This window comes from Poecile atricapillus, chromosome 6 (genome assembly GCF_030490865.1).
Source record: "Poecile atricapillus isolate bPoeAtr1 chromosome 6, bPoeAtr1.hap1, whole genome shotgun sequence".
NCBI lineage: Eukaryota > Metazoa > Chordata > Aves > Passeriformes > Paridae > Poecile > Poecile atricapillus.
The window spans coordinates 15,495,964-15,523,555 of NC_081254.1; the positions used below are offsets into that span (position 1 = coordinate 15,495,964).

The 27,592-nt window shown below is 35.4% G+C and overlaps 1 protein-coding gene across 16 annotated transcripts in view; it reads left to right on the forward strand.

The window, feature by feature from the left end:
- The window catches only part of KCNMA1 (potassium calcium-activated channel subfamily M alpha 1), a 439,294-nt gene that overhangs the window by 95,348 nt on the left and 316,354 nt on the right, over positions 1 to 27,592 (forward strand). For all 16 annotated transcript variants that reach the window (XM_058840858.1, XM_058840857.1, XM_058840866.1 and 13 more), the window contains one exon: positions 23,468 to 23,632. In XM_058840858.1, coding sequence (XP_058696841.1) covers positions 23,468 to 23,632 — 165 coding nt within the window. The remainder of the gene's footprint in view (positions 1 to 23,467; positions 23,633 to 27,592) is intronic.

Consider the following 27,592-nt stretch of genomic DNA (forward strand, 5'->3'; position numbering starts at 1 on the left):
ACTTCAGTCATGCACATGGAGCAGCATGATTTCTTCAGTGCTTGTTTCTCCATCTGCAGAGAAATGTGCTGCTGTTCTTGCGGGGTTTTTTTTAGAATTGCACGGCAGTGTGAACCCCCACCTCAAACCTAAATACAGACACAACAAATTATAAGAGGATTTCTGTAAACAGGAAAATTAAAATTCCTTTTGGCATACTGATTAAGCCAAGAACATATATAAATTTGGATTGACAGTGGCAAGAATAAAAGCTAAAATAGGGGCCTGTTTTGCACTTCATAAAAGGGAAGCATAACAATGGGTGAGGAGTGTGTCAAACGTTGCAAAGGGGTGGAATACATATTTATCAGTCTCTTTGAACAGAATACTTGAGCTTCAGTTTCATCTGCTGCTATAAAGAAGCAGTATCAGAGCGTGAAATTGGCAATCAAGTAATACATATGCCATAGCCAAAAGCGAAACAATTAGCTGCACGGATCCACAGTTTATCTACTGATTCTATTGCATTTTCAGCTCCAAACTTGATGGTTTTTAACTCACTGAGCAGCAAAGGCAGTAAACAAAACTCATTTGCTGAAAAAGTATTATTCTAGCCTGCAGCAACAACTCAGCCTTGTAACTTTGGTGGGCAATATGGTGCATGTAGCATCTGTAGTGAGTGGTAAACATGTGGTTCTGTATTGCAGACTAAAATGGATTAACTCCTGTTAAAATCAGTTGTAACTTTGTGCTCCAGTAGAGATCTTCATTTCTGGATGTGTTAGAGAGAGCCATTCAGAAACTTAGTTCTGTGTTTAAGACTGAAGCTTGTGAGGGATGCATGTAGGTCAGGATTGCATTTTAGAGCCTTTAAGAAGTGGGAACACACTTTATGATCGTTTACACTGTGAACTACAAATATGCTCTTCTTATGTAGTGTTGGTTGTTATAAAGTACCAGCATATGTTAAAAACCCCAATTTGAGTCCATTATTATTTTTATGCCTCTTGATAAAATTAAATCAACAGAAAATTGCAATGATGGGTAAAGAAAATGCCTTTTTTAATTGCAGAACCATTTATAGATGTGGCATCTATAAATTATGGTCTGTGGCATAAAAATTGCCTAAGAAATCACTGGCTTGCTCAAATGTTATATATTAAGTAAGGAAATCTTAAGGCTTTCGGCATTTTTCCAGGCACAGTCATTTTGCTAGACTGTAATAAGGTGCACAGCATGCACTGGATCTCAGTTAATAACATTTATTTATAGTTTAAAGATGTTCCCTGCAGCCATGTTTTTGTGCTGTTTGTTTGCTGTTGTGGGCAGTTACAGAGTAGCATCCTCTGTTCTGTGAGAACAGGCACATATGGAAGGCAAGTCTTAAGCTCTGCCTTTCAAATCCTTATGAATGGGGTTTTAATTCTGGGAGTTTAACCTATAATCAGTGGTAGCCACAAATTCCACTGGAAAGGATCTTCATTTGGCATATCATGGTAACAGCCAGCTGTCCCTCAATTACAGAATTACACTTTCTATTTCTGCCGTTTATAAACAGAGTTGGAGGATGTTTCCCCTGATGTTTGTCTAAGGGCAATTTTAAATAGGAACATGTGAAGCAAATAAAAAGGAGCACCAGATTTAATGCACTTTTCATATGACTTATTAAATTAATCAGGAATAGGTATTTCCATTCTGTATCTTTTTTCCTAGGATGTTACAGCGAAGCAAGTGTCACAAAAATGAAAACACAGACATGTACAGGCTTGGATTTTGCTCATAGGCTTTAAGTCACCAGCTTTCTTCTGACTTTTTATTTTTCTTCTTTTCTTTAATTCTTCTGCTTCTATCTGTAAACTTAATCATACAAGGAGGATATTCCTTGACATAACTGTGCATGTAACTTGCAGTTTCTGACACAAAACTTTTATTTGTGTGTTGCGACAAGTGACTGTAATCCTTTTAGCTGTATTTATTCAGAGCATTTACTTTCTTTGTGAGGGCTTGTTTGCCCTGCTTTTTCCTTTAGAGTAGTTAAACCAAGGTCAGACATTATTGTCAATAATCTAAATAAATCCCTTTTATGGATTAAGAGCATAATAAGCATCTTTGTATCAAAGATAAATATAGCCAAATATACTTTTGTAAGTGGTAGCCAAGAAGGTGTGCCTGTAGAAGAATATTTAAGCGAGTCTGGCATATATAACTGTCCCTCCTTTTCCTTTCCAGACATTTAGCTGCTTGCAACATGAATGATTTCTGTGAGACCTATATAGTTGCTGTGCAGTAAACAACTCATGGCTGATGTTTCTTCCATAAGCTTGTTCTTACTGAACCCAAACAGACCCAGAGTGGCAAACTGCAGTTTTTCCAACTGAATCTGGTGTCGTGACCAAAAACATGTAACTTTCATGACTAATGTTCTAGTTGTAAAGGTTGATACAAGTCCAGAAATTATCCAAGATGAAGTTCAGGTCAAAGTTAAGTGATATTAATGTTTTTGAAAACAAAAACTAAACTTTCTGAATTTAGAGGGCTTTTTAGAAAATTGTATGTCATAGGTGATTCATAGGAACATGCATTTCCATGGGTGTGAGGAGAAATTTCTGGTTTTCCATTGTTCTGGCTAAAGGAAACTTTATCAATTATATAGAGCTGCTTGAGACTTTCAGATCAAAATTTTCTTAGCTACACAAACCAAGTCCTCAAGGGTTGCAGTCAGACTGAGTAGGAAATTGCTTCTTTGCTGCCCTTTTCTACACGTCTGCATTCAGTTATCATAGGGAAATCTGTTATCTAAGGAAAGTTAAAGTGGATGGAAGATATGGTAGTGCTTAATCAATAAAATCCAGCTGTTCTAATCTTGAGTTTTCTGCTCATCCTACATGAAGGACTTTCATAATTTCTTTATGTAAGACTAAATAAGAAGTCATTTTTTCTGGTGGATGAGTATTCGTAAGTCCATTTTCACACCACTGTACTGTACTTTCAAGTCACTATACTGTACTTTACTTTCACTATTTTTCAGGTGAAGCTTCCTGTAACCTTTAGCTTACGTTCCTACTGAAATAATTCTGATCACACTTTGTTAAGGGAGATTAGAATTGCTCTGGTAGATTTTTAAGCACTTAGTCAAGTGGTAGTTTAACAACTATAACTACATTGTACGATACAGTAATTTTTCATGGTTGTTGGGACAATTTAAAATGGTGACAAAAATTGTGTATGTACATATTTTACTACAGAGGTGTTCCTTAATGTGGAAGTATATTCAGAAGGAATTCAAGGTACAGCTAATTATAGAAGAGGGAACTTTCAGGAATTTATGCACTTGGCTATTGTTTGTTTTTTTGTTTCACAGTAGGTTGCTGAATTTCTCATCAGAGCAAAAATTAAGTAGAATTACTATCACTTTTCTATTTATTTCATAGGCTCCAAAAAGGTATACTTTCTCTTTCCAGTATATGTATAGAAAAAAAGGAATAAAAAAGACTGAAGAATTAATACTCCTTGACTTTTATGATCTCTGAGCTGTATGTTGTTGACATTATGGTTAACAAATACAGGTGTGAAATATAATTCAGAAGTGTGTTTTGAGAATGCCAGAAGAATATAAAACTAATCTGGGAGAGAATTCTGTATGTTGTGGAAATCTCTAGTGTCATTTTAAATAATGAAATTCAAACAAGTTGTTTGGTGTCTAAAAAAAATGTATTGAAATGTCTCCTCAGTCTTATGTATTACTTGTCTTAAAACAGAGTAGCTGTCATTAAATGGAATAGCAATGCTAGCTGTAAAGGAAAAGAAAATCAGCAAAAACAATAAAAAAACGCAAAAAAATTCCTTTTATTTGTTATTTTTTTCTAAGTATTCAGTGAGTACTATTTGAGTTCAGTGAACCAAATCTCAGCATCTGAGTTCAATCTAATACATTTTATAGATATAGATACATAGATACATTTTATTCTTAATTTAATCATAAATAAAAAACCTCAATCAAAAACAATCCCCAAACCCCCAAATAAACAAAACAAAAAGCCAACCAAAAAAACCCTAAAGCCAAAAAAATTAGGAAAAATAAAAAAATAATGTTTGAATATAGTTAAAAAAAATTGTAATGAGTCCTAACTGGCACAATAAGAATTTGAAGCCATATGTAATTTGGTGTTGATAGAGCTGTTTCCTATGGTATGTTGATTTAAGAAATGTGAAAGTACTCAGAGCTTCCAGGAAAAGCCTTCTCTGTTTTAGAAACATACATTTCAAAAGTGTTGCTGCTAAATATTAAATGAATTGCTATCAAAAGACTGTTGGAAAATTTCCATGTAGCTTTTTATTTGTTGCTTTTAACTATGTAGTTGTTAAAGAATTTTTTGCTGCCGTTTGAACTCAAGAGTAATGCTTCAGAAATCCTCAAGGAGATTTCTTTACTCTGTGGTGAAATGTTTCCTTGGCATTGTATTAAACACTGGGCATATCACCTTTGTGCTTGCAAAAGTGATTATCCTGCTTAACTGGGCGCAGTACTCATTCATAGTGATGGTTTAGCTTGCTGAATGCTCAATTTTGGCAAAGCTGAGGTGTAAATTGAGATTCGACTATTCAGGAATCATAGTAACCTGTTCATGATTATCTTTAGTCTAATGTTCACTTCTTACTTTCTAGGCTGCCAAAGAGAATAAAACACAAACCATTGTGTATTTCTCAGCCAGTGGGTTAATCTTAAATTAAGAGATGTTACTTTCATATATCTGAGTCTTTGAAGTATTGCAGTATTCTGTATTCAATTCTGAGCTATTTGCTTCTGCTTTCTAAACCTCTATATGCAAAAATAAAATTTTGTTTGGAATGTAAAGTTTTCTTTCTATTATCCATAAGACTGAATTTATTTTCTTTACAGGCTGTAATAATCAGTTCTTTTTATAGAAAAAGAAGAATAAAGTGTAGTCCTTGGTATGGCAGGCAGAAATCCAGATTGATTTCAGCTGCTGTATGCAGGAGTTTCTTAAACGTCAGCTGAAGTAGCAGTTCCTTTTTTGACAGAATATTTCAGATACAATTATCCTAAAAAAATGTAATTCAGGTGAAAAAGGATCTTCTTATAACAAGAACAATGTTCTCTTGGCCTTGGAAGACTAAGACATGTGGATAAAGCTATCTTCCTGGTTTATGCACTTCTGCTATATTTGGGAGTGCTGTCCATCTGCACTTATTTTATTGCTTTCGAAGATTGAGTTGCTGGTGGCAGACACAAGTAGTTAATCAAAGAATTAAATTGACAATGTGCCTTCTAAATGGCAATTTCATTGCAAGAGATCTTATGATGAGACCCAGTCTTAAAAAAGCACTGCCAAAATTTGGTTAGGAACTCACTTGAATTTTATGATGACCCTTTGTATTGAGTGAAAGGGAGAAAAATGAGGACTGGGCTAAATTTACCATCCTGAGAAGTACTCTGTTTTCTAGCCCAATGGAAACTATTTAGAATAGGAAATTGTCAAAGGATCCAGGCTATAAGTGAGGCATTTCATGTGTACACCAAGTAATACGAGGTAATTTTGAAAAATGACCTAAAGGACGCACAAAAGAATTCTCAGAATTAAGTTTGTGTGTGGTTTATTGAGCAGGGAAAAAGATTCTGGTTACACACACCGCATGAGAGAGGAAGGCTATTCCTTTTATTAGTGCTGTCTCTTAAAACATATAATCTAATTTCAAATAATGATCATAGTATGAAAACTTTTCACTTTGACACCATGTAACTAATCAGTCTCAAGTGCGCAAATCAGTTGAGTTTGTCAGGTTGTCCTCTTAAGTTCTAAAATTCTACTTCATTTTTATGGAAGGCACTTTGTCCCTTAGCTTTGTACCTTTCTGGTCCCCAAATGTTCCCTGGTGGTAGAGTGGAGTAGAACCCCCAAACTGTATTAGTAATTGTTGTGGGCAAAAAGAAGTTCCAATTGCACAGAATCAGTGTTTTGAGAGAAGCATCTGAATGAGGGATTTTTGGTATTTAGTTAAGAGTAATGAGGTTAATGTAGGTTGTGTTTATTCCCAGGATTAGTACAGTAATTTCAGTTTGAGGGGGAATGCTATGACATGTAAACACTTTATGTTTATTACTTGTCTGACAGCATCCAGATCTGATTCTCTGAGTGGCCTCTTGTTCATTTCAAGGTGTTTTCTACAGAGTAGCAAAAGTAAAACATTTATTTTTCAAAATATAACTCTTTGCTTATATATAATTATATTTTTGCTTTTCCTTTGCTCAGCATATATGAGGAAATAATTTTATTTCTATTTATATTTTCAGTGGTATGTTTACCTTTAGAATGTGATGTTATAATTTGGATTTTTGTGCATGTCAGAGAAATATTTGTAGTATTTTTTTATTTATAGGCAAGGATGAGCATGTATACATATATTTTCATTGACACAGAAAATAAAATCAGGCGTCAGTGTACTTATCATTTATATTTTGTTTTGTTGTATTTTTATTTATACAAAAAAAGTCTAAATTGAACTATTATTTATAATCTACAGTTATGACACCTTTGATGAATTAGCAAATGACTACTTTTATTTGGTCTGAATGCAACTTCCCACATACAGAAAACTAAAGTTTAATTGAAACACAATAGTATGTCTTTAAACTTGTTTTGCCTACAGATCACTCTGTTTTCTGTTTTTAGAAAGTTAAATGAAATTAGCACATACAAAATTAGGCAGCTCAGATGAGAGCAACCTCTCCTAAGGGCTTAGAGAAAGTAGTCTGCATTGATTAATACGTATGTTTCTGGATCCCAAGGCTACTGTTCCCATTCTTGTTAATAATGTTACAGAATCCTGGTTTTTCTAACCCCTCTTGCACAAAAGATTACATTACTTGCTTAGGCAGATTGTAGTTTGTTCTGCTTCCCAAGCATCAGCTTTGTGGTATCTGCTTACCCTGAGCACCAAATCCCTGTTCCCAAAGTGGTGCTGCCGGGGCTGGGTGGTGTGAATGGTAACCTCGGGTGCTGCTGACCCTTCCCAGTGCCACTGCTGCTGCCAGGAGCCCGTGTCCTTAGGTAGGCATGTTCTGAAAAATGAGTGCATTCATGTTCCAAAAATCAAACAAAAGATCAGATTTATCTCAAAAAAGTGTCCAGTTGTTCTGATTACCTCTTTCTAGCTGGGGAGGGGAATTAACTAGAGAGCTGATTGGAAGACTGCTAAAAACTATGAGAAGTCTTGATATTATGTAGTACAATTGGTTTTAAGCAGCAAAGAAAATTTTTTCTCATTGCATCGATCATACTGAGGTATTTTGTTTATTTTAATATAAATTCTTAAGTGTTTTTCTTTGCATTTTGAACTACTAAATCCAAGTCTCACTCAACTGACCAAACCAATGTTACAGATTCTGTTGATGCTAGATCACATTAGTTGGTTTTAAAAGTTGGTTTCAAATAAGAAAGAAATGAAGCATGACTAATTTAAAAATAAAATTTGTTTCTGAAATCTATCTAAATATTTTTCTATATGTTCATTGACTGTGTGTATTTTGGTGGGTTTGTGCAGGTGAGTTGATGTGTGTGCTGGTATAGTATGTGTTATCAATTTTAAGAGAATATTCAGCAAGGAGGCAATGAATAATGCTTCTAATTACAAATGGATGAACTTCTGCTTATTAGATAATCTTATTTATTCCCTTTGACTCAGGCATGAAAGTGTTTAGAACATGGTAGTTTTTTTGCTTTGATCCTAACTAGTTCAATGTAACAGAAGTCTTAAATTGTTACCTACTTTGACTGTAGTATAATTTCTCTTCTGAAATAACTTTTTCGTAGAATCATAGAGTGGTTTGGGTTGGAAGGGACCTTAGTCCAAAGCAGATGTATATTCATGCTAGAAACAAATAAAGCTAGGCAAACTTACTGTGATTTTCTTAGCATGAAAAAAAAAAAAAGAGAAACTTATGTTAGTTTTCCTATTTGTAGCCCTGCTATAGTGAGCAGAAACTTTTCAGTGAAATAAGTAAACCTTGTTAGTAATAGATAATTAATAATTGGAAGCCTATGGAATATGTTTTATTTTCTAATTTTGAAGTTCAAATACACATGTATTTATGGTAAAATCAGGTTTAAAACTTCTATATGAAATAATCATAAAGGCTGTTAAATTTTTCTTACTTAATTGCACACTTAACATTAATATTTCATGTTAAAAATGTTTGTAAGGTCCTAGAGTGTGAATCAATACAGGTGATTCAATACATGAGCCATTGCTTGTACTTTTAGATTACCAGAAAGTGGAGGAGGAGTCACAGCACAATAGTCAAGATAAGGGGAGTTATGGGGACTTGAGTTGAGAGGGAAACAGATTTACCCAGGCTAAGAAGAAAAAGTTTACTTCTGATAGAGAAACAGGAGAGAGGTATCAGTTCTCATCCCTTAACTTGGTCCTTTAGCCCCTAAGCATGCAGATATTCATCAGTTCATTTGTACCCAGAATACAGACTGTACATCTTTTACTGTACATTGCTGACTAAAAAAACCCAAGCAAATGAAAAGAATAGAAAAAAAGCAAAACCAAACACCAAAAAACACCCCTCCAAGCCAACAGCCCAACAGAAAAACCCTACCACATGGAGTAGTTTATAGAGCCATATGTTTTGTCCTGTCCCAGCAGGAATGTGTGTTTATAGTTTCTGGCCCAGACCTGGATTGATGCTTATGAGTCAATACACCTTTATTGTTTAGGTCACTGACTTGGCATTTCTTGAAGTTAAAAAACAACCTAACAAAAACCAACCAAGATAACCAGCCAAAATCCATCTGGATTTTTTACTATCAATAACTAGATTGCTACCCTAATTTTACCCTATATTCCAATAACCAGAACTATAACTTTGATTAGACCATCTGGACCATTTGTTGATAATGCTCTACAAGCCATGTTTTGCAAAGACATATAGGCAGAGGAAGAGTATTGTCCCTATGCTTTAGAGGTAAGTCTGCATGTGTTCATAAAAGTGAAAGCCCTCATTTTTTCATCTTCAGGGACCTCTGCAGAATTTATAGATTCAGATGAGTTTGTGAGAGATTCAGAGTTATCAGAGGTGACATTTTTTGGATGTCTGAGTACATTTGGGTAAAAATACTGATAGCATGAACAAATTTGTTTTCTGGGATAGTTTTGTCACAACATGAACATTAATATAGGCTGGTAAGTGGAGAGGCCCTCAAACAGCTCTCTTGTCTCTCAAGCAACTCAGTTCTAGTATCAAGTGTGTCTACGCTAGAATCTTGTCCTAAGCCTTGAGAGTATCCTGGAGGGAGAGTGTGTGTACATAAGAGAGTGAGTTAATTGTAAAACAAACAAACAAGAGCCAAAAAAACCCCAACAAAACAAAACCCCAAACTCACACTGAGGGAATGAGGGAAGAATTTTATTACAGTGAGTTGGCATTTGTGTTCAAGTATATAATTCTATCATTACTTTTTCTCTGTTAAGTATTCAGTTTATTTTTATACTTTTCTACTGTTTTGCTCTAGCTGTCTCATAAACAGCCTGCCTAACAACAGTTTGAATCTGGCATCCAGCAGGGCTGACATTCTCATAATTGATGTGCCTGTGTTGATGAAAAGATTTCCCCACTTAGATTCCAGCAGAACACTCTGATTATGGGGAGTGCAGAGCACAGCAGAAAATCATACATTTTTAAAAATGTATTTTTTTTGATGATTGATGATCACTTTATTAAATCCCACTGTTGCTATATCTCTGAGTAATGAAATAAAGCATTCTTCTGGGCTTCAGGGTCTGGAGCACAGCAAGGCAGAGATGTCACCATCACTGGGATGCTGGGTGACTTAGGACAGGAGGAAGCAAGCTCTCAAAGCTCTATTCTAATAAATTAGAATTAATTGTCAACAGCTCTGTATAGTCTTTGCAAGAAATTGGCCCTTTTCTTGATATGAGTTAATTGTCAGCCTGGCCTTTGTACTAATTTGGTTGCCAGGAACAAGATTTGTATTCATACCCCCTTCCCTACAAGATGAAGTGACTCATGTAATGCAGTTAAGAATCTCACTTATGATGGGAAACTTGCCCTACTTCAAGCATAAATATGTGGGGCTTGATGAATTCTGTTTTTCTCCATTTTTTCTGCCATATTTGAGACTGTATTTTGTTTCAGCAGTTCCCATATGCTTGCTTTTACAGTTAAATGCTTAAAACAATGAACTTTCACCCTCCTTCTGGAGCTTGATTACTCTATCTGGTAGCTCTTATTATTCCATTGTCCCAGTTATAGTCCAGCCACACAGACTACTGGGTTTAGATCCAGCCTAATGCTATTTTTTCATTAGAATCATGTTTTTATTTTGTTGTAGCAATAAAATCTTTTGGGCACTGTGCAAGGCTGTGCAACCATTTTGATAATTTGGTGTGTTTACTCCTATGATGAATTATTTGGTTAAATGCTGACCACAGTGGCCAGTGGACCATAGTATTCTTCCTGCTGTCAGTGTTACTTGCAGTTTTTGACTCTTTCCCTGGGTTGGCTCCTGTGAGACATGAGAACTAACAAAAACATCTGTTGTCACCCTAGGAGGTTGGCAGGGTTTCATCCAGAGTGTGTGTGCAGATGTTGATCATATTTTCACTACTCAGTACCACCACACTTGATGGTAATAGTAGAAGCTTCTCTGAAAGCACTGGAGACTTTTAGCCAAAACCCCCATTCCCAAATCAAGCAAACTAAGTGAAAAAAATTAAGAAGGATGATACCTCCCTACCTCCTGAAAAAACAGCTTAGATGATAAATCTTTTCTCTTAACATATTCTTTGTCACCAGACCCCTTCTGCTGAACTAATTGCAAGCTCAGAGGCTCTTTACTCAATCCCAGCTGTGTTAGGATATACATTCCTTTGGCTGCCAGGACATGTTCATATTCAGCTTGCCTTCAACTCGGATCCTGGCACAGGAAGTGCTAGCTTTATACTGCACTTCCATACTTCTGGACATTGTGAGCTTAGTTCTATATGGTGCTCCAAAAACTTTACAACCCCTTTATCTAGGGTATAATCCATATGAGATGGTACTATCCAGAGAGATGGATAGTAAAATCATAGAATGGTTTGGGTTGGAAGGGACCTTAAAGATCTTCTTGTTCCAATCCCAGTTCAATGGACAGGGATTCTTTCCAATAGACCAGATTGTTCAAAGCTCCATCCAACCAGATCTTGAACACTTCCAGGGATGGGATAACCAGAATGTCTCTGGGCAAGCTGTGCCAGTGCCTGACAGCCCTTGTGAAAAAAACCTCTAGGCTCCTTTTTTTCCTTTTCTGACTGGTACTATGCTTAACAAAAGACATTAGGAACTTTCACAGGGTTTACTTTCATATGCTGACAGTTGCTGTGGCTGATTGTAATGAGAAACATACATAGGATCTTTCTGGTGAGAGTAGAGTATGAGGGCCCAGTATTTCTCTGTTTCAGTTGTTTCTGTTTTCATAAATTGTTTGAGAGGTAAGGAGGCTGCATTTACCACCATACATGCAAAAAGTTGCTGGAGATCATAGAACAGGAGAAGTAATGAGGTGGGGTAATGAAGTAATGAGGTATTTATTTACTTAAATAGTAGTTCACAAAGATCACTTTGTGACCTGAAGAAGCATAGAGCTGTGTAGATTTGTTGGTGTGTGTGATGGATGAAGCCAATGGCTATAGGAAAAAAAGCTGATACAAAACAGCTCTTACTGTTTTGCTGTGTATGGGTTTTTTCCCCCCATGAGCCTTTGTTGTGTGTCATTGCTTAGAACTTTGTGTAAAACATGCTTTACTTTATGAAATATTAATAGAGATTGGAGTTTGCTTAGTTTATAGTTTTCTGTTATACTGTGGTTATCTGCATGAGAAGAAATCTGTGTAGGAAAAGATTTCTGTGGATCTGAGGGATTCCAACTTAATTTTATAGGTAATAGTTGTGGGTTTTTAGAGGAAATAGAATTGTTTCATCATTTCTGAATCCCATAACAAGTTAAAAGTGAATGAAAGTAACAATTTTCCATTTAAATTTTTACAGCTCTTCCTGTTGACCTAATCAATAACAAGAAGACTTTGTTTCCATGGAGAGCCCTTCAAAATACATTTGAAGTCAAATTTTCTTTAAACACCACAGTACAAAAATCTGATACATGATTTAGTCTTAAGGAAGAAGCTTCCGTCACAGGAAGTTAATTTTATTCAGAAATCTTTTTGCAAGAAATTTTTTGGGTGAGGGTTACTAGATGCTTCTAGGCAATAGTGGTTGCCAATGTGGGCATCAGGTAAAAGCTACACATCACTTTTAGTTTATTGGGCACTTTATGGGTGTTAAAAAATGGAAGTATTTGAGTTATGGGTGCATCCCATGATACCAGTGAGGACTTAGAAAGTGACCAGGTAGAAAACATCTTTGAATCCTTTTCTTAGAGTTGTAGATCTGCAGACAAAATGGGATTCATGATGCATCAGACTTCTGCTTTTGTAACCCGCAGATCCCATTTTCTTTGTTAAACTACTTTGTGAGGATAAAAGCCATACTTTTAAACTCGAAAAAAGAGCTGAACTTACAGTTCATGCCTTCCTCTACCCCGGTTTCCTACAGCTGAATCTGAAATGCAGAGATATTATTTATTTCTCAAATGCATCTCCTACTTACATGTATTACTTCAATGTCTTGTTGCTGAATAAACTAGAATCAGATACTTGGAAGATGTGAATTACTGATGTATGATTCATTACTTTTTTTTTTTTAACTAAGGCTTAATTAAGCCCTTTCTTCTTTTAAGAGGTAGTTAAGGTGAAATTTTTAATGTCATGTGATACTTGCATAGGATTGTCAATGAATCTCATTCACAGAAAAATTATGGGAGGGGGCACCTGCATCTTGAAAAGCTGTGTGAGGTAATTATGCAGCATGGTAAATGGAGAAGGTCTCTCAGTTTCAAATTGATGAGTAAATGCAGTAAAACACATTTTTTGAATAGTGTAAAGTATGACAGCCTGCTTTGCTGAACTGTTCAGTCTTTATGCTGCTGCAAAGTCTTTATCAAAATAATTAATATAAAATTTAAAAGAAAAAACTGGAGTTCTAGGCCCCATAATAACATTATCAAATTACCACAGAATTGCAAGATATAAACAAATGGCGTTCAAGGTGGAAATTTCTATAGTAGCCTTAACTTTATTATCTGCCATTTTCAACTTTTGCTCCAACAAAGATCGAGCAAATTAAAATTCAATATTGTTTTTGATGATTTAACAGTAGTTATACTTTGATTTCTTCTTTAATCTTACAAAACCAGCTAGAAATTTAAATTGACCTATCCTCTCACCTCTGTTCATTACCTTTTCTGCTCAGGTGACAATAACTGCCTGCTGGGTCATGCATTATTTATAGGTAGAGTGAGTGTTCAGAAGTAACATATTTTTGTAACATATGCTGTATCTGCTGGTTTGATAAATTTTGAAACCAAAAACTGCAGACTCATGAGACAGAACAGTGACTGCCTTTAAGCAGCTCAGTGGCCCTGTGCTACTAATGCAACTCTGCCAAGGGCTGCTTCTGAGCACTCAGGCCTCTGAGGAGCTTCAGAGTTGCTGTTTTAATTTAGAAAATGACCTATCAGAGTAGGAGCTTCACCTACAAGTTTTGGTACAGTCAGAGTCAATCCTGCCTCAAACAGGATGCATTATGAGAGCCAAGAATGGACACCATGTATCTTAATTTTCTGCTAGTCCAACTTCTGATTGCCTAAAGAGGCAATGTTCAATGTCAAAGTCATGCATCAATTCCTAGCAGTGCATCACTGCGCACAAGAGCAGGAGATGATCTCTGTGCTGCTGGAAGTTATGCCTGTTATTTAAGGTGATGAAGTTAAGAAAGTCAAAGAGAAATCACTGAGCTTGTTCTCATTCTATATAGCATAAGTAACAATTAATGGTGATATAATATGCAAGTCAGATAGAAATTTATCAGTCCCTCTCTCTCTCTGTTAGATTTCAGTGTCTGTAAATTTGGAGCAATGGTGTGTGTTTCCTTGTACCATAAATGTCAGATGCGGTATTTGTAGTCTACAGGTTTTGATGTTGGATAATTTGGATGCTGATAGTTAGTGCCTAGTAAGTGAACCAAAGTAATATAAGGTACCTAAAAGAAATGTAACCTGGAAGAAGAAAAATTCCTCATCGATTTAAAAACTTCTGTCTGCTGTTTATGCGAGGGAGTTATGAGATTCACATTACACAAAATTGTTTCCATAGCAGGGGGTAAAAAATAAAGTCATATCTACGTGATTAAATAATAGCACTTATACATTTCTGACAATGTGATGTAATGGTCTTCTAGAGGGAAATACTGAGACTAATATAATTATTTCAAAGTAATCATTAAAATAGCAGTAAATCTGCATTTTCAATATTTTTAGAAGTAGAGCTGTATATCTTTGCTCCAGACTCCTGCACTCCCCCTGCACCAAGTTCTTCCAGTCTGAAAGCTCCATGGCTCTCTGTAATCTCTAAGTGAGAAGTGTTGTGTGCTAGTAAACAGTTTTAATTACTTAATTAAAACCTGCTGCTCTTTAAATATTTATGTTCTGCATACTGGAACTTATTTTCCTGCATCAGGATAGGCTTAGATATGGCATTATATTCTACAGAGAGATACCTTTAATTCATTATGCTTTCCTTTATGATTTTAATACAATGAGACTAAATGTTATATGAATCAAAAATGCCGTAGAGATTACTCTTTTATCGAATTTGGCAGATGATAAAGTGCTTCTCTGGCATTCTTCTAATTGTTGTTATACGTGTGTTTTATGACATTACCAACCTGTTATATTTGTGAGTCTCTCAGTTATTTTTGTCCCACAGCCTTTCTCCTTCATCTTTTATGCTAGTAGCTTTAAAATCTTCTGAAAAATTATAAATCTATTTATAAAAATATATATGCAAATAAATTCTGTTTGAGCATTGAAGATTACCAATATTTCCATAAAATATTGATAACTTGCTATTTTACATATAAAGAAAATGCAAGTGTTTAAGTGCATCCCTTTCATGTGAAAATGTTTGATTTGAGTCAAATGGAGTTCTCAAATTCCTGTCAGCAAGTTTCTGAGGTGAAAACCTGTTCTTTCAGCCAAGGAAATGAGTGGTTAATTCCTTTTATGTAAGGACCAAAATTCCTGTTTTGGAGTAGCTATAGTACTTTGTGCTTTGTCCTTTAAGCTGGGCACTGCCTTTCCTAATCCACGGATTCTTTGTGATTTTTGGGCAATAGAAATGTGATTTTGAGCAGGATTTTTTAGTCACAGGTGGTTGCTGCCTTGCTATTCTGTACTTCACAGAAGAGGGTAACAATTTGCTTCTGTAGTTCAGTCTGTATCTCCTTCTGTTGGATACCTCTGATAGCACATGTGAACGGGGATTACAAAGTTGTTAATGCAATGAATGAAAACATCCTGTTTGCTAATGGGTACAAACCTCTCTTCTGCAATTGAGCAGGATGGAGAAAAAGACACAACTGAAAAGTTGTGAAAAAGTTGAAATGTGAAGTTTGACTGCACTGACAAAGCTGGTTGATACTTATCTTGTAAATGATGCTTGAGTATATCTCTCAGTGAAATAAACTTTCTACTTTTGGAACATTTTAATGTCTTATTTAATTGACTATTCCTGGCAGTGAATAGTTATTTCATAAGTTTTCTTCCTGCTGGATGTATCACATAGTTATTTTGTAAAAACTACTCTTGTAATCTAGATCCTATAAATCAGAAAAGATTTACAAGTAATGTTTCTCTTAAAATTAGAAAAAAAATTAAATGTATTATTTTTCTATCTTACATCCTTTCATGGTAATAAAAAAAAAAAAAGTGCCAAGAGGTAATGACTGAAAATCTTGGAACTGTGTATTACTCAGTGTTAACAACAACAACAACAAAATTACAAGCAATCAACTAAAGTACTTCCTGTAATCAAGATAAACAAGTTAGGTAATTTCCCCACTGTTTTGTACTTCTTTCTCATTTTTGAGACTTTTTTCTCCCATTTCTAAAGCACTTTGAGACTTTATGGTAACTACTGAAAGTGTTTTGTCATCTGTGACAGATATTTCTTACTCGATAGGATATAGGTAATTTGGCAGTTTTCATTTCATGACAATGTCTGTATCAATTTTATTTTCAATTGTATACTTACTTTGATTTGCCTTCTGTTAGGTGGGAGGAAACCAAATAGGAGGATAACAGAAAATACATGCACCTTTTATGTCCTACTCTATGCTTTTCTATTAAGGAAATTTCTATATTTTTCTATATTTTCTATATTCTATATATATTTTCTATATTTTCAATAACTCAGTCCCATCTAAAATTGCTTCATATATTTTTGCAAGTTTAGTTTCTATCATATTTAAGGCTAATCTACTTAAAGGACTTTCAAAATATGTTTTGAAATAATGATCTCAATATAAGGCTTGAACCACAGAAAATACAGTTAAAGACTAATGCCTTACATGGTAATTGTCTGTTTTACTTAATGTACATATTTCTGTGGCATGTAGGGACCGAAGAATAATGAAATTTGTCTTTTCATTTAAATGTAATGACTCCATTAATAAAGTGAAATGCTCGTTTGCCCTCTTGTCAGCTACTTTATAATTGCAAGAACCTTCAGAGGTTATTTTAATGTGATAATAATTTGGTCTTAGTAGAGGAAATTAATAAGAAATGCACTGTTAACTATAAAACAAGGAAAATAAATTTATGGGCTAGGTATTAGTTTGATAGTCTGTGAAATATTTTCAGTGAATACTTTTAACCTGTACATCTCTGACTTGTCCTATTGTTTTGTTTACTTATATATTGCAGACAGTAGATTCACTTATTATGTAGTCTTAAGTCAAGTTCAAGGTTATTTCTAACAGCATGGTCTCATGCAGAGTAAGAAGCTACAAAAGAAAACTTTTGTCTTATTTTTATCAATAAATTTATATGAAATTATTCACCCAAACTTATAGTGAAAGCTTACATAACTATTGATATAAACTCCTGCTAAATTGAACCAATCATCTTTTTGAAAAGCACTGTTTATCTCTTTGAACATGTGTGAATTTGCAATGACTTTCTGTTCTGTTTCATTGCTGTATGTTGTCTGGAATTCTTAAATGCTTCTCTTTTACACATCTCTCTTAATGTGTTTAATTTTCTTATAGAACTACTCTTAACAATCTTTACCAGTAGGTTTTAGTGTGTCTTACTTTGTGATTCCACTTGGATTATGTCTGCATTGTCTTTGTATAATACTGAGACACCTAAAATCCTACATATATTCATCTTTATAGGAACCCAATGCAACTGTTGGTGCTCTTGTTTTATAGCTGCAGGGTGAAGACATGAAGATATTAAACAGTGTCTGAGGACTTTCAAAATTTGATGACAGAACAGGGACGTCCAGCATGCCTCTTAATTCTTAGGCTGGTGTGGAAATCTGCCAGACAGTTTTTCATTTATTTGGGAATACTGTTTCATATCAATGAAAGTGTTACATTATAACACTTCCATTAATGTGTAGAAATTTTTAATCTTTGAAATGAATCTTTTTGTACTTTCTTCAGATTTCAGATAACGTAGGAGTCTGCTATTTCATATTCTTAAGTGAGAACCATACCCAGGAACCCTTCATTTGACAGACTGTTGTACTATTTGTGGGATCATGGGCGGAACACTATATTTTACTAGTCTAGTTTCTCTTGTCTCTCAGGTCAAGGTTTTAGAATTAATTTCTCTACTGCAGCAATTTTTGTCAATCAAAGCAATGATGTGAAAAGGGAATTTTATGCAAGTAACCCATACCAGAAATATGAAGGGCGCAGAACATGAAATCTGTGAGGATTACTGAAGGTTTGCACAAATGCAACAGAGAAGCTGGTCACTGCGAGAAGAGAATAAAAAAAAAAAAAAAAAAAAAAGTTTTTTTTCTGGTCAGCAGAGAAAGTAAGGCTCTGATTTTAAGTAAGGACTGGCAAGATACTTCTCTGAAATCCCTCAGGAATGCAGAAAATAGAGTATAGCATCTCAGTCTAAAATTAATAAGAAAAGCTTTATATTCTATTTTGCATTATTTTTCTTAATCTTCCAAATTTGCAAACACCAAATTTATATGGCTTGTGAATATTTTATGACAGCAAAATGCTGGGTTATCTCATCAGCCATGTTTTCCACAGATCATTCTGGTTCTTTTATTCGGTGAAAGGAATAATGTGTGTCTGGGTATCAATAATTAATCCTTTGAAACAAGTCAAACCATAGCTACATTATGACAACTGACGTCAGTGTAACCTAATATGCAAAGAAATGCTGTTGGTAGGCCAGTTTAGAAGTACCTTTACCCCACATTTATTTAGTTTAGCCTTTGCTTTCTCTTTGCTACAGGTCTAACTCAAGGGGTTTGGAAGTCTCCATAAAGCTGTTAATTTCTCACATTGCCATTCTTTTTGTTTATTAATATTCCAGTGAAACTCGTGTTTCCTAAACTGCACTAGAACAGGTGAACAGCTGCAGGGTTTTTTTGTTTTGCTTGTTTTTAGCCTTGGATGAACTGGTACTTAGTAACTATTAAGATGGAGACTATGCATGGTAACTGTATCTGACAAGACATCTGCCATGGCAATGTATTCAGTAGGTACCTGAAGCCAAAACATTCACCCTACATTGCCCAGCTTTGGAGAATGCAGCATAATATTATGGTTTTATATAAATTTAAGGCCCTTGTTTGGAGAAGTCAAAAGTGGTGAGTGAATGTATTGGAGGACATGGAATTAAATTATTGATATGAGTCTAATAATTTGGAACATAGTGTTTTAGACATTTGCCCAAGAGAAAGTAGGAATAATCTCATATGCAACATTATTCCTTTTCACATAGCACCTCTTGGTGGCTTTGGGGAAACAGGTGACTGAAAAGGAAAGGAATATAAATAGTGATTCCCAATTTGTAAGAATGGCCATTATCATAGTGTTGTTGATGTGATATAAAACATTTCATAAGATGGCAGGCTCTAGGAATGCAACGCTGTTAATTGAAAAGCAGTTAATAGAGAAATAATTGCTATTTGCTGGCATCATTATCTAAAGGAGCCCTTTCCTAACTGCTCCAAACTGTGTTTTCTTATTGTTTTACTACTGCATGCTTTAATCTGGAAGCAGCTGCCATTCTGACAGGCTCTTTCTCATCTCATGTTATCTAGGGTGGAATTCAAAGGCTGGTAATTTGTTTGCCTCATTGGTGCTACTGTTTTTAAACATCTGCTGAAATTGAGCATACTACTTTTTCTTGAGTGACTCAATGCTCTGTTATCTGATTACAGGTGATGCTTAATGATTTTTGTGTGATATTCAGCTTCTTGTTAGATAAATGGGATTATCAAACCTTTTGTCTCATCACACTCCAACCCAAGTCTTCTCCCTTCCACTGACTGCCTATTTCATATGATTTTTAACATATTTTAACAAGATACCAAGTTTTTTCAGTACTGTACATCAGAGAGTACTTTCCTGGTTGTCTTCATGGTCTCTTGTGTTTTTAGGGCTTTTGAAAAGACAAATTATTCTTAGATGATATTTTAAATTTTCATAATGATTTTCTGGTTTTATGTTGTCCTGAGTTGGATGAGGTATCTGTGCGTTGGTTCTATGTTTGTAGGGATATTTTAGAGGTGAAATGGAACAGGCAGGAGCACATTTTGAAAACTGTTAACTGTTTTCGAGTGAATTTTGCCTTTTTGAGTTCTTCTTCCTTAAGGTGACTGTGTTAAAGAATCCCAGAATTTATATAATCTAAATCAATATTGCTGAAAATAGAAGACAAACCATTAAAGTTTCTGGTCCAGGTCTGTATCAAACCATTGGTAGAATGCTGAGTACTGATACCTGTACATGCCTTCTCATCATGTTCTCTTCCATTTAGGCATTAGGTTCAGGAAATACATGTTTCACAATATACTGCTTCTCACTTAATCTACCTGCAGGTTCCTGTCATCAAGTAATTAAAATAATGAAAACTGGTAAGCAGAGTGGGTAAAGATCCCTTACTTGTAATATTGAACTTGTAAATTATTAAACAAGCATCGTCACTGTCAGGTTATTATTTTAAGCATCTTTTTCAGGTGTTGGTGTTGGTTACTCAGTGCTTTGAGATGAGGAAATAGCAATGAAGCAAGACTATACACTTAATAACAGGACTGAATTTTGTGTTCAGTATTAAAAAATAAAAGCAGCCTTTAAAACCTCCTTTAGTAATCTCTGCAAAATTGCATAATGACTTGGGGATAAACTTTTCCTAATACTTAACTGCCAATTAAGGAAGATAAAAAGCCAGCCATGCAGATGAAAAATATAAAATATCCCAACTGAATACAAATATTACGTAACAGCAACTAATCTGCATATTAATTATAGCTACAATAATGGCAAGAGCTAGGCTGATCATGAGATGTTGTTCCAAATCATACTTGGCAGGGGATGATTGTTTTACTTAAATTTTAATTAAGAAATAATATGGGTGGGAGATTTAAATAGAGGTGAAATAACTAGTATAAATACAGAAATATAGCCATTCAAATGTCTTACAGACTTTAATACCTTCAGAGAATCAAATACTGAGTAGGTTTATCATGTTTAACTGCTCTATTCTATTGGCAACCAAAAGGCGATACAGCAAAAGAACTGTAGGTTATGAAAATCTTTTCAAAATATAAAAGCTACCTTTCTCCTTCAATTAAGTAACTTGCTACTATTTCATTGAGTGGTAGGAAATTTTAAATTTTTTTTTAATATTTTATGAGCAATCAGATTTTTGACAAAAAGATTGGGGGTAAAGAACATGTACACTATAAAAGAATTTTCTAACCTTAATACTTAAAAATTCACTAACATAAAATGGACTTTTTCATTCAGCATTTTGTTCAATGATCTGTATTTGTGTGTTTTTAGCAGATGTGCATCCATGCAACTTTTAAACAAGGATTGCTGGGTGAAATGATCAGAAAAGACTCTGGTTTCACACTGATTTTGCTGATGACTTCTCTAGTGACTGAGTTAGGCACCTAATCACCACCTCAGTTTCTTATCTGAGAGGAAGAGATAATTATACTTCCTTTACTATGAAAACTATATTAATTCATTCAGTATAAGCTTGTACAGAGTATGAAAGCTCACTGTGCAATGCAGAGGAGGACCATGGTGCAAAATCTGGTGTGTGAAGCTTACAGTTCTGAAAGACAAGCTCTAGCAGTTACAAAAGGCAGAGGAACTGGTGGGAAGAGGGAAGGAAATGGCATGTGTAGTATTTTTAAGCAGTCTGTAGCTGTCGGGACTGTGGGGTCCCATGTGCCATGGCTGGGGTGGAGGGGCAAGGCCCTGGCCCGGGGACAGCCGGGGGCAGCAGCCTGTGGGTCCGGCAAGGGGAACTGGCTGGCAATGACAGGGCTGTGGGAGCCCTGGACGGGGCTGAAGTGGTGTCCTGGGCCACCAAGGGCATCAGAGTGAGGGAAGAGCCTGGGGACAGCAGCTAGGACCAGTGAGGCCTTGCGGATGTCTAGGTTGCCTAAGCTTCAAAATTGTTTAGAGTATAGAGCCTAGTTTTCTCTTTCCTGGTTTATAATCGAAACTCTGATGGTGGTGATGGCATTCCTATGGGAATTATCTCTATGGCTTTGTGATACCAACTGGCTCCAGCCAAGCGTTGCTCTGCTGGAAATGCTTCCCTCCGTGTCGTACATCGCTGTCCTCTGCAATGAGCTCATTTCTGTAGGTTGTGCTCTGTGCGTGTGCAGCGCAGGATACGTCTTTCAGTGCAAAACATCTGATTCACTGTGTCCAAATTTGTCAGTGAATGAGGTCCAGTTATGCAAATACAAAGTAATTTTAAACTTCTGTTGCATTATTTGCTTGGGAAGTGTACTGAATTACTGTTGTAACTCTGAATAATTTGTTATTATCAATGTAGTAACTCCACACTGCTGTAATCGCTAGTAAGAACATGGAGCCTGCTTTCTGGGAGGGAAACTAGCAGAGAAAAGAGAATCTGATAAGCTAATTAAGTTGCAATGTTGAGCTTCTCTAAAAGCAACTGTTGGTCTCCATATTACATTTTAGCATTGTTCCACTGTTCTTTGCTGACAGATTCAATGAAATTGCTTTATTAGTTCAGTGCTACCCTCAGGAGGTGCCTGTCCCCTATGTCTGGATGTGTCTTCAAGGCCGTCTCACAGCTATGGGTTTTGACCACCTCAGGGTAGCATTTCTACTGTAGTAATAAACACATAACCAGCATCAAGCATCTGTGCTTGTATGGAAGATATCCCAAAGGGGATTAATAGCAATTGATTTCCTGCTTAGTGGCCTACAGACAAGTAATCTATAAACAAGATCTTTCGAGGTGTTGGTCTGTGCAGAGTGCTTGGAACACTAATGCAGATGTAGTGCTCAGGACTTGCTTCAGCACTGGATTTTGCTGCCTCTCCTGTTTTTGTTTAGCATAACTTGTCAAGTATTCAGGAAGTCATTAGCACTGTGCTGTCACCAAAGGCATGCTCACGGCACAGTCTGATACTTTGCATGCAATATGATTTAAACACTGTACAATCCATGCTGGCTTTTCCTATCATTTCCCTTGATGTTTGTGCAGCACCCATGGCTGTAGCACATCGCAGGCAGTTACAGAGCACGACATCCTTGCTGCAGCATCCATGAGAGACTGATCTGAATTCCAGTACATGTGACTCGTCAGTGAGCCTGGTGCAGCTGGGGCTTCTCTAATTTCTAGCTCTTCATCCTGTGAGAGCTGCTTACTGACAGAATAATTCCTGTGATATATTAAACACTTTCATTGAAACACAGGTTCACTGATAGCGTGGCAGCTCCCTGCAGATACTTTATGATGGATTTTGTTCCCCTCACACTTGATAATTGCTGTCTAGTTACATCATGCTTCTCTGTGAAGGTTTACTCAGATAATTAATTCTAGTGATAGGAAATTAAAGTTGTACATAAATTATGTTCACACCTAGTATGCATTATTTTGAGCTGATACATCAAAAGGTCTTTCAGTTTATGTCTGACAAATTCATTTATATGTAACTCTGTAATTGCATATAGAGCTGTTGTCAATTATATTGCTTGTAAAGAAGGAACATATAGTATATTGGGGCTAAGTATATGTTTTGAAGATGTAATGCCAAGGAGAGTATTATTTTTTAGTTAGTCTGGTACCTTAAAGAGCATTAATATTTCTTTTATTTCTAAAGAGAAGTGGCCAAGTAGGTTCATAATTTCACCTAGCAGGGATCCAGGAAGATAGATTTTCTGGTTTTTATGCATTTCTTGGCCCTACCTATATACTGGCTTTCACTGTCAAATTGCTAAACATTAACTAACCCAAATACTTTGCAGGAGGCCCAGAAGATCAATGGTGGTGGAGATACACAGGCAGATGGAGCCTGCAAACCAACAGATGAAAAAGAGGAGAATGTGGCAGCAGAAGTGGGATGGATGACGTCTGTGAAGGATTGGGCAGGAGTCATGATATCTGCCCAGACATTAACTGGCAGAGTACTTGTAAGTTTTCTATGATTTTCTATGTTTTTATTTTAAAGAATGTTTTTTAAGAAGCACTGTGTTCCAGCATTAGTGGAGGATTTTTGATTGGTTTGTTGCATCAGCACTGAGTCAATCCCAATATTCTCTGTAAAATAGCAGACTAAGTACCACTGCAAGAGGGAGACAGAGACAGCAAATAGAAAAACTGCCAGTCCCCAGCCTATTTCACTACTCCAGCCCCATGATTTTGAACTACAAACAACGAATTGATGAATTTCATATTAGGTGTTAAAACTATAGACCTATTTTATCTGAAAGTAAAATTGTGCTTGGAAGAATGGAAGCAAACTTGGAAAATAAGTGTTACAAAGGTAGAGAGTGGTCAGAACTGTAAAGCAAAGACAGGACTGAATTGGCTATGCAACGAGATTTGTGATATATTTAATAGACTAATAATGATTTTATATTCTCTTCATATTTTTTTTATTGGCATAGAAATCCTTCAAACCTGTGAACAGTTACATATCAGATAAAGACAGATGATGATAATCTATGGTTTAAAGGGAAAAAAAGTTTTAGTTTTTCACTTTATTTAAACATATTTGCTTAAGAGCATTGTCAAATATTAAAATGCAAGGGTTTTCTGTGGAGTTCACTTTAGTAAAAAGTGTCTCCTATGTAATTTTGATTAGTTTTCTTTTTAGAATGCACATACTTATAAACTAGAAGCTAAAGGAATTTAAATCCCAATTAAAAATTCAGAGAATCTCAGTGAAACTTTGTACCTAGTTTGGTTTAAACTGAAAAAGGGTTTGTGTCTTTGTTTACTTTGGTTAAGAGATATTTTACCATGAGTCAATTTTGGGCTATTAGAGTAATTATTTGTTTCGGAGAGGGAATGGAGGAAAAGAAAATAGATTGCACTTAATCAAGTCGTCTACAGCAAAAAGCTGAGGTGAGTTAATTGCCACTATATTGTTAGGTTCTGCAAAAGAGTGTTTTGATTATTTTTTCTAAAAATACCATTCTTCACTTTTGTTTGTGTTAGTTGCTGACTTTTATCAATAGCTGGAAAGTGAGTTCCCTTGCTGCTTTTAGCACTATGTGTCCTCTACATGCAGCTGCCATATTCACAGTCTTTTAGTGATTGTTTTCTAAAACGTGGCATTTTGCTTGTTTCCTGACATCTTCAGTGTTGAAAATGAAACTATAAATGAAAAGCCTTAAAGTCATGCTTCTAGTTCCAAAATAAGTATCAAGACTGAAAATCTCCCAAGCCAGGGTTCTCTGTTCCCACCTCTGCAGTGAGAGGTTGGCCTGTGTTGATTTTACTGGGCTGTATGTGAACACAGATACAAACCAACAATTGGGACCAAAACCTAACATACATAATATTGAATATATTTTACTTCAATATAGTGGAAGAACTTACTCAACACTGTTCGATGACTTAATTTATTTCTTTTGTGGTATTTTTTAGAGTTTACCCTTGCATTTTATAAGGGACCAGCTGGCCAATGTCATTGGGTTAGGTTATTTCTGGGAGTGTATTTATAGTCCTTTCAAGGCATAATGGCACATATTGTGCACATCTGGGTTTATCAATATGCCTAACCATCTGAGAAATAAGTAGTGATGTATGGAACCTCTTAGTTAATTTTGGTCAGTTCAGAAAACAAGATCCATTTATTTTAATATAACACTTCTCAAATTCAGTATTTGAATTGACAGGATATAATTTATGGAGGATCATTTACAGAATGCACCATTTGGCTGTTCATTTAAATTTTACTTTCTGAGAATATTTGCTAAAGGCTAACTGCTTCAATTACGCTATTATGCTAGAGCATAATATTCTTATTTTTAGATAAGATTCTTATTAGATAGATTTAATTATTTTTAGATATAGGATGTAGCAAAATCAAATCAGTATTTATGTTGAAGTGTATTGTTTGAAAATATTAGGACTTAATAATGGATTACTAATTTAATACAGTCTGTTTCTACTATACTTTCTGTTTACTATTGTTTCTGTTTCTATATTTCTGAATTGAAGCACAGATTTTGTTCTTCCCCCTGAAGAAGGAAGAATTAGTGATTTCACAGTTCTCTGAAACCAAAATTGTATGAGATACCTGTAGAAAAGGAATTACAGTATACTTTTACACTGTGAGAGTTTAAATTAAAATTTTTATACATCCAATATTTACAAAAAAATTTAAAAAGCAGTCCAGTGAAGGTGGACTTGGGAAGACTTGCAACTGAGCTTCAGCATGATCACCTGAAGGCTATTGTGGAACTGCTGCCTGGATTTATTTGGGAAGTGAAGGAGACAAGTTAATGCAGTGTGGAACACACATCAGTGTAAAGTAGAAGCTTATTTGTGTTTTCTCCCCATGGGAAAAGCTCCCATCTTTATTCTTACTTGGACAGGCATTTTCTTTAAAATGAATCTTAGTGGGATGTCAAGTGCTGTTTGTGGAATCTAGAAGTAGGGCTACTTTTTGTAACAGTCTCTTCTGGGTTCTGTCACCATATCTTTGACATGTCTGATGTAGCTTTTATTTCTTCCCTAGTAACCTTACAAAACAGCTTTCTAATTTATCGTATTGGTTTGTCCAGGTGCTTTGTGAATATTGAAACAAATATTTAAATAGTGGGTGCTTCCATAATTACCTCTTTAATTTTCAAACTTTATGGCTACCCATGGGTGAAGAAGATAAAGGCCAACAATATGGAAAATACAAGGCAATATACATGTGTAAAGGTTGTAGCTTCATAGCATAGTACAAGATTGGACATTTACATTGACATTGGACCATTTGTCCAATTCCCTAGTGAAATAGAATATTTCTATTTATACAACAGATACAGACTTGAAGGCCTTAGGCAACATTGTAGCCATTGTAGCCATGAAAACTTTTAAGTCAGAAAATACTTTTTTCCATCATAATTTACAGAATCATGTTTTATAGTGCATCTTCTGGAAAGTAAGGGATATTACTTGTTATTCATTGTCTGGGTCATTGGAGAAAATTAATGAAATTATTTAATCCATTCAGAGAAAAACACTGAAGTCTTTAATAGAGATGATTCCCCTCCACACTAGTTTTCTTAAAAATGTTTAATTCCTTGGTGGTTGTGAGGGAACCTCAGGTTTCAGGTTTTCTGTACCTGAAATGAATGTTGAAAAATCCCAGCCATATTTGTCATCGCCTTTCCTCCCATTCCATTCATTAGAGGGAAAATTACATTTAAAGACTAAACAAAGAGGAGAAATAAGAACCTTGTTGTTGTTGGGAGCATTGTGAGAAACAAGAATGAGAGATGTTAAATAGTTATATTGAATTTTCAAAGTATTTCACTGTCACTTGCTTACCATTATGTCAACTGAATGTTTCCTAGGCTGTAATTCTTGTCTGTAAGAGATGTAAAAGTGCCATGTGCATGGGATTGTACTAACATTGAATTGTTTCACTAGTTTTATGTGACAATAGTAAAGATAAAGTAGTGAAATAGAAATAAACATTCTTACTGCTTTAGCAGCTAAATTCTATTCCTGACATTTCATAAGTGTTTTAGGCACAAAGAAAGACAATACCCAGTTTCATCTGAAGGGCAGGCTTTGGAGGAAGAGATTTGTACAAGGAGATGCAGAATGTCCTTCAGTTAGAGACTGTCTTTGTTTGTTGAAGTAGTGCAGCTGGCTAAGCATGGTGCCTCTAGTAGTGTGGCCAGAATATTTTTTCCTCATACTTTACCTTCAAGAAGCACGATTGGAACATAATGTTCTTGATGCCACAACCTTTGAAAATGTGACTTTTGCTCATAAACAATGTAGATGGGAATTTGACATAAGGTTTAAAAATGTGTCTGTGTTAAATTGCATAAGCACATGATTTTAGAACACGCTAATTGAACCCGTGCAGTTCTGTCTGCATTTGATGTTGAGTGGCATAAATATAAATAACAGTAAAA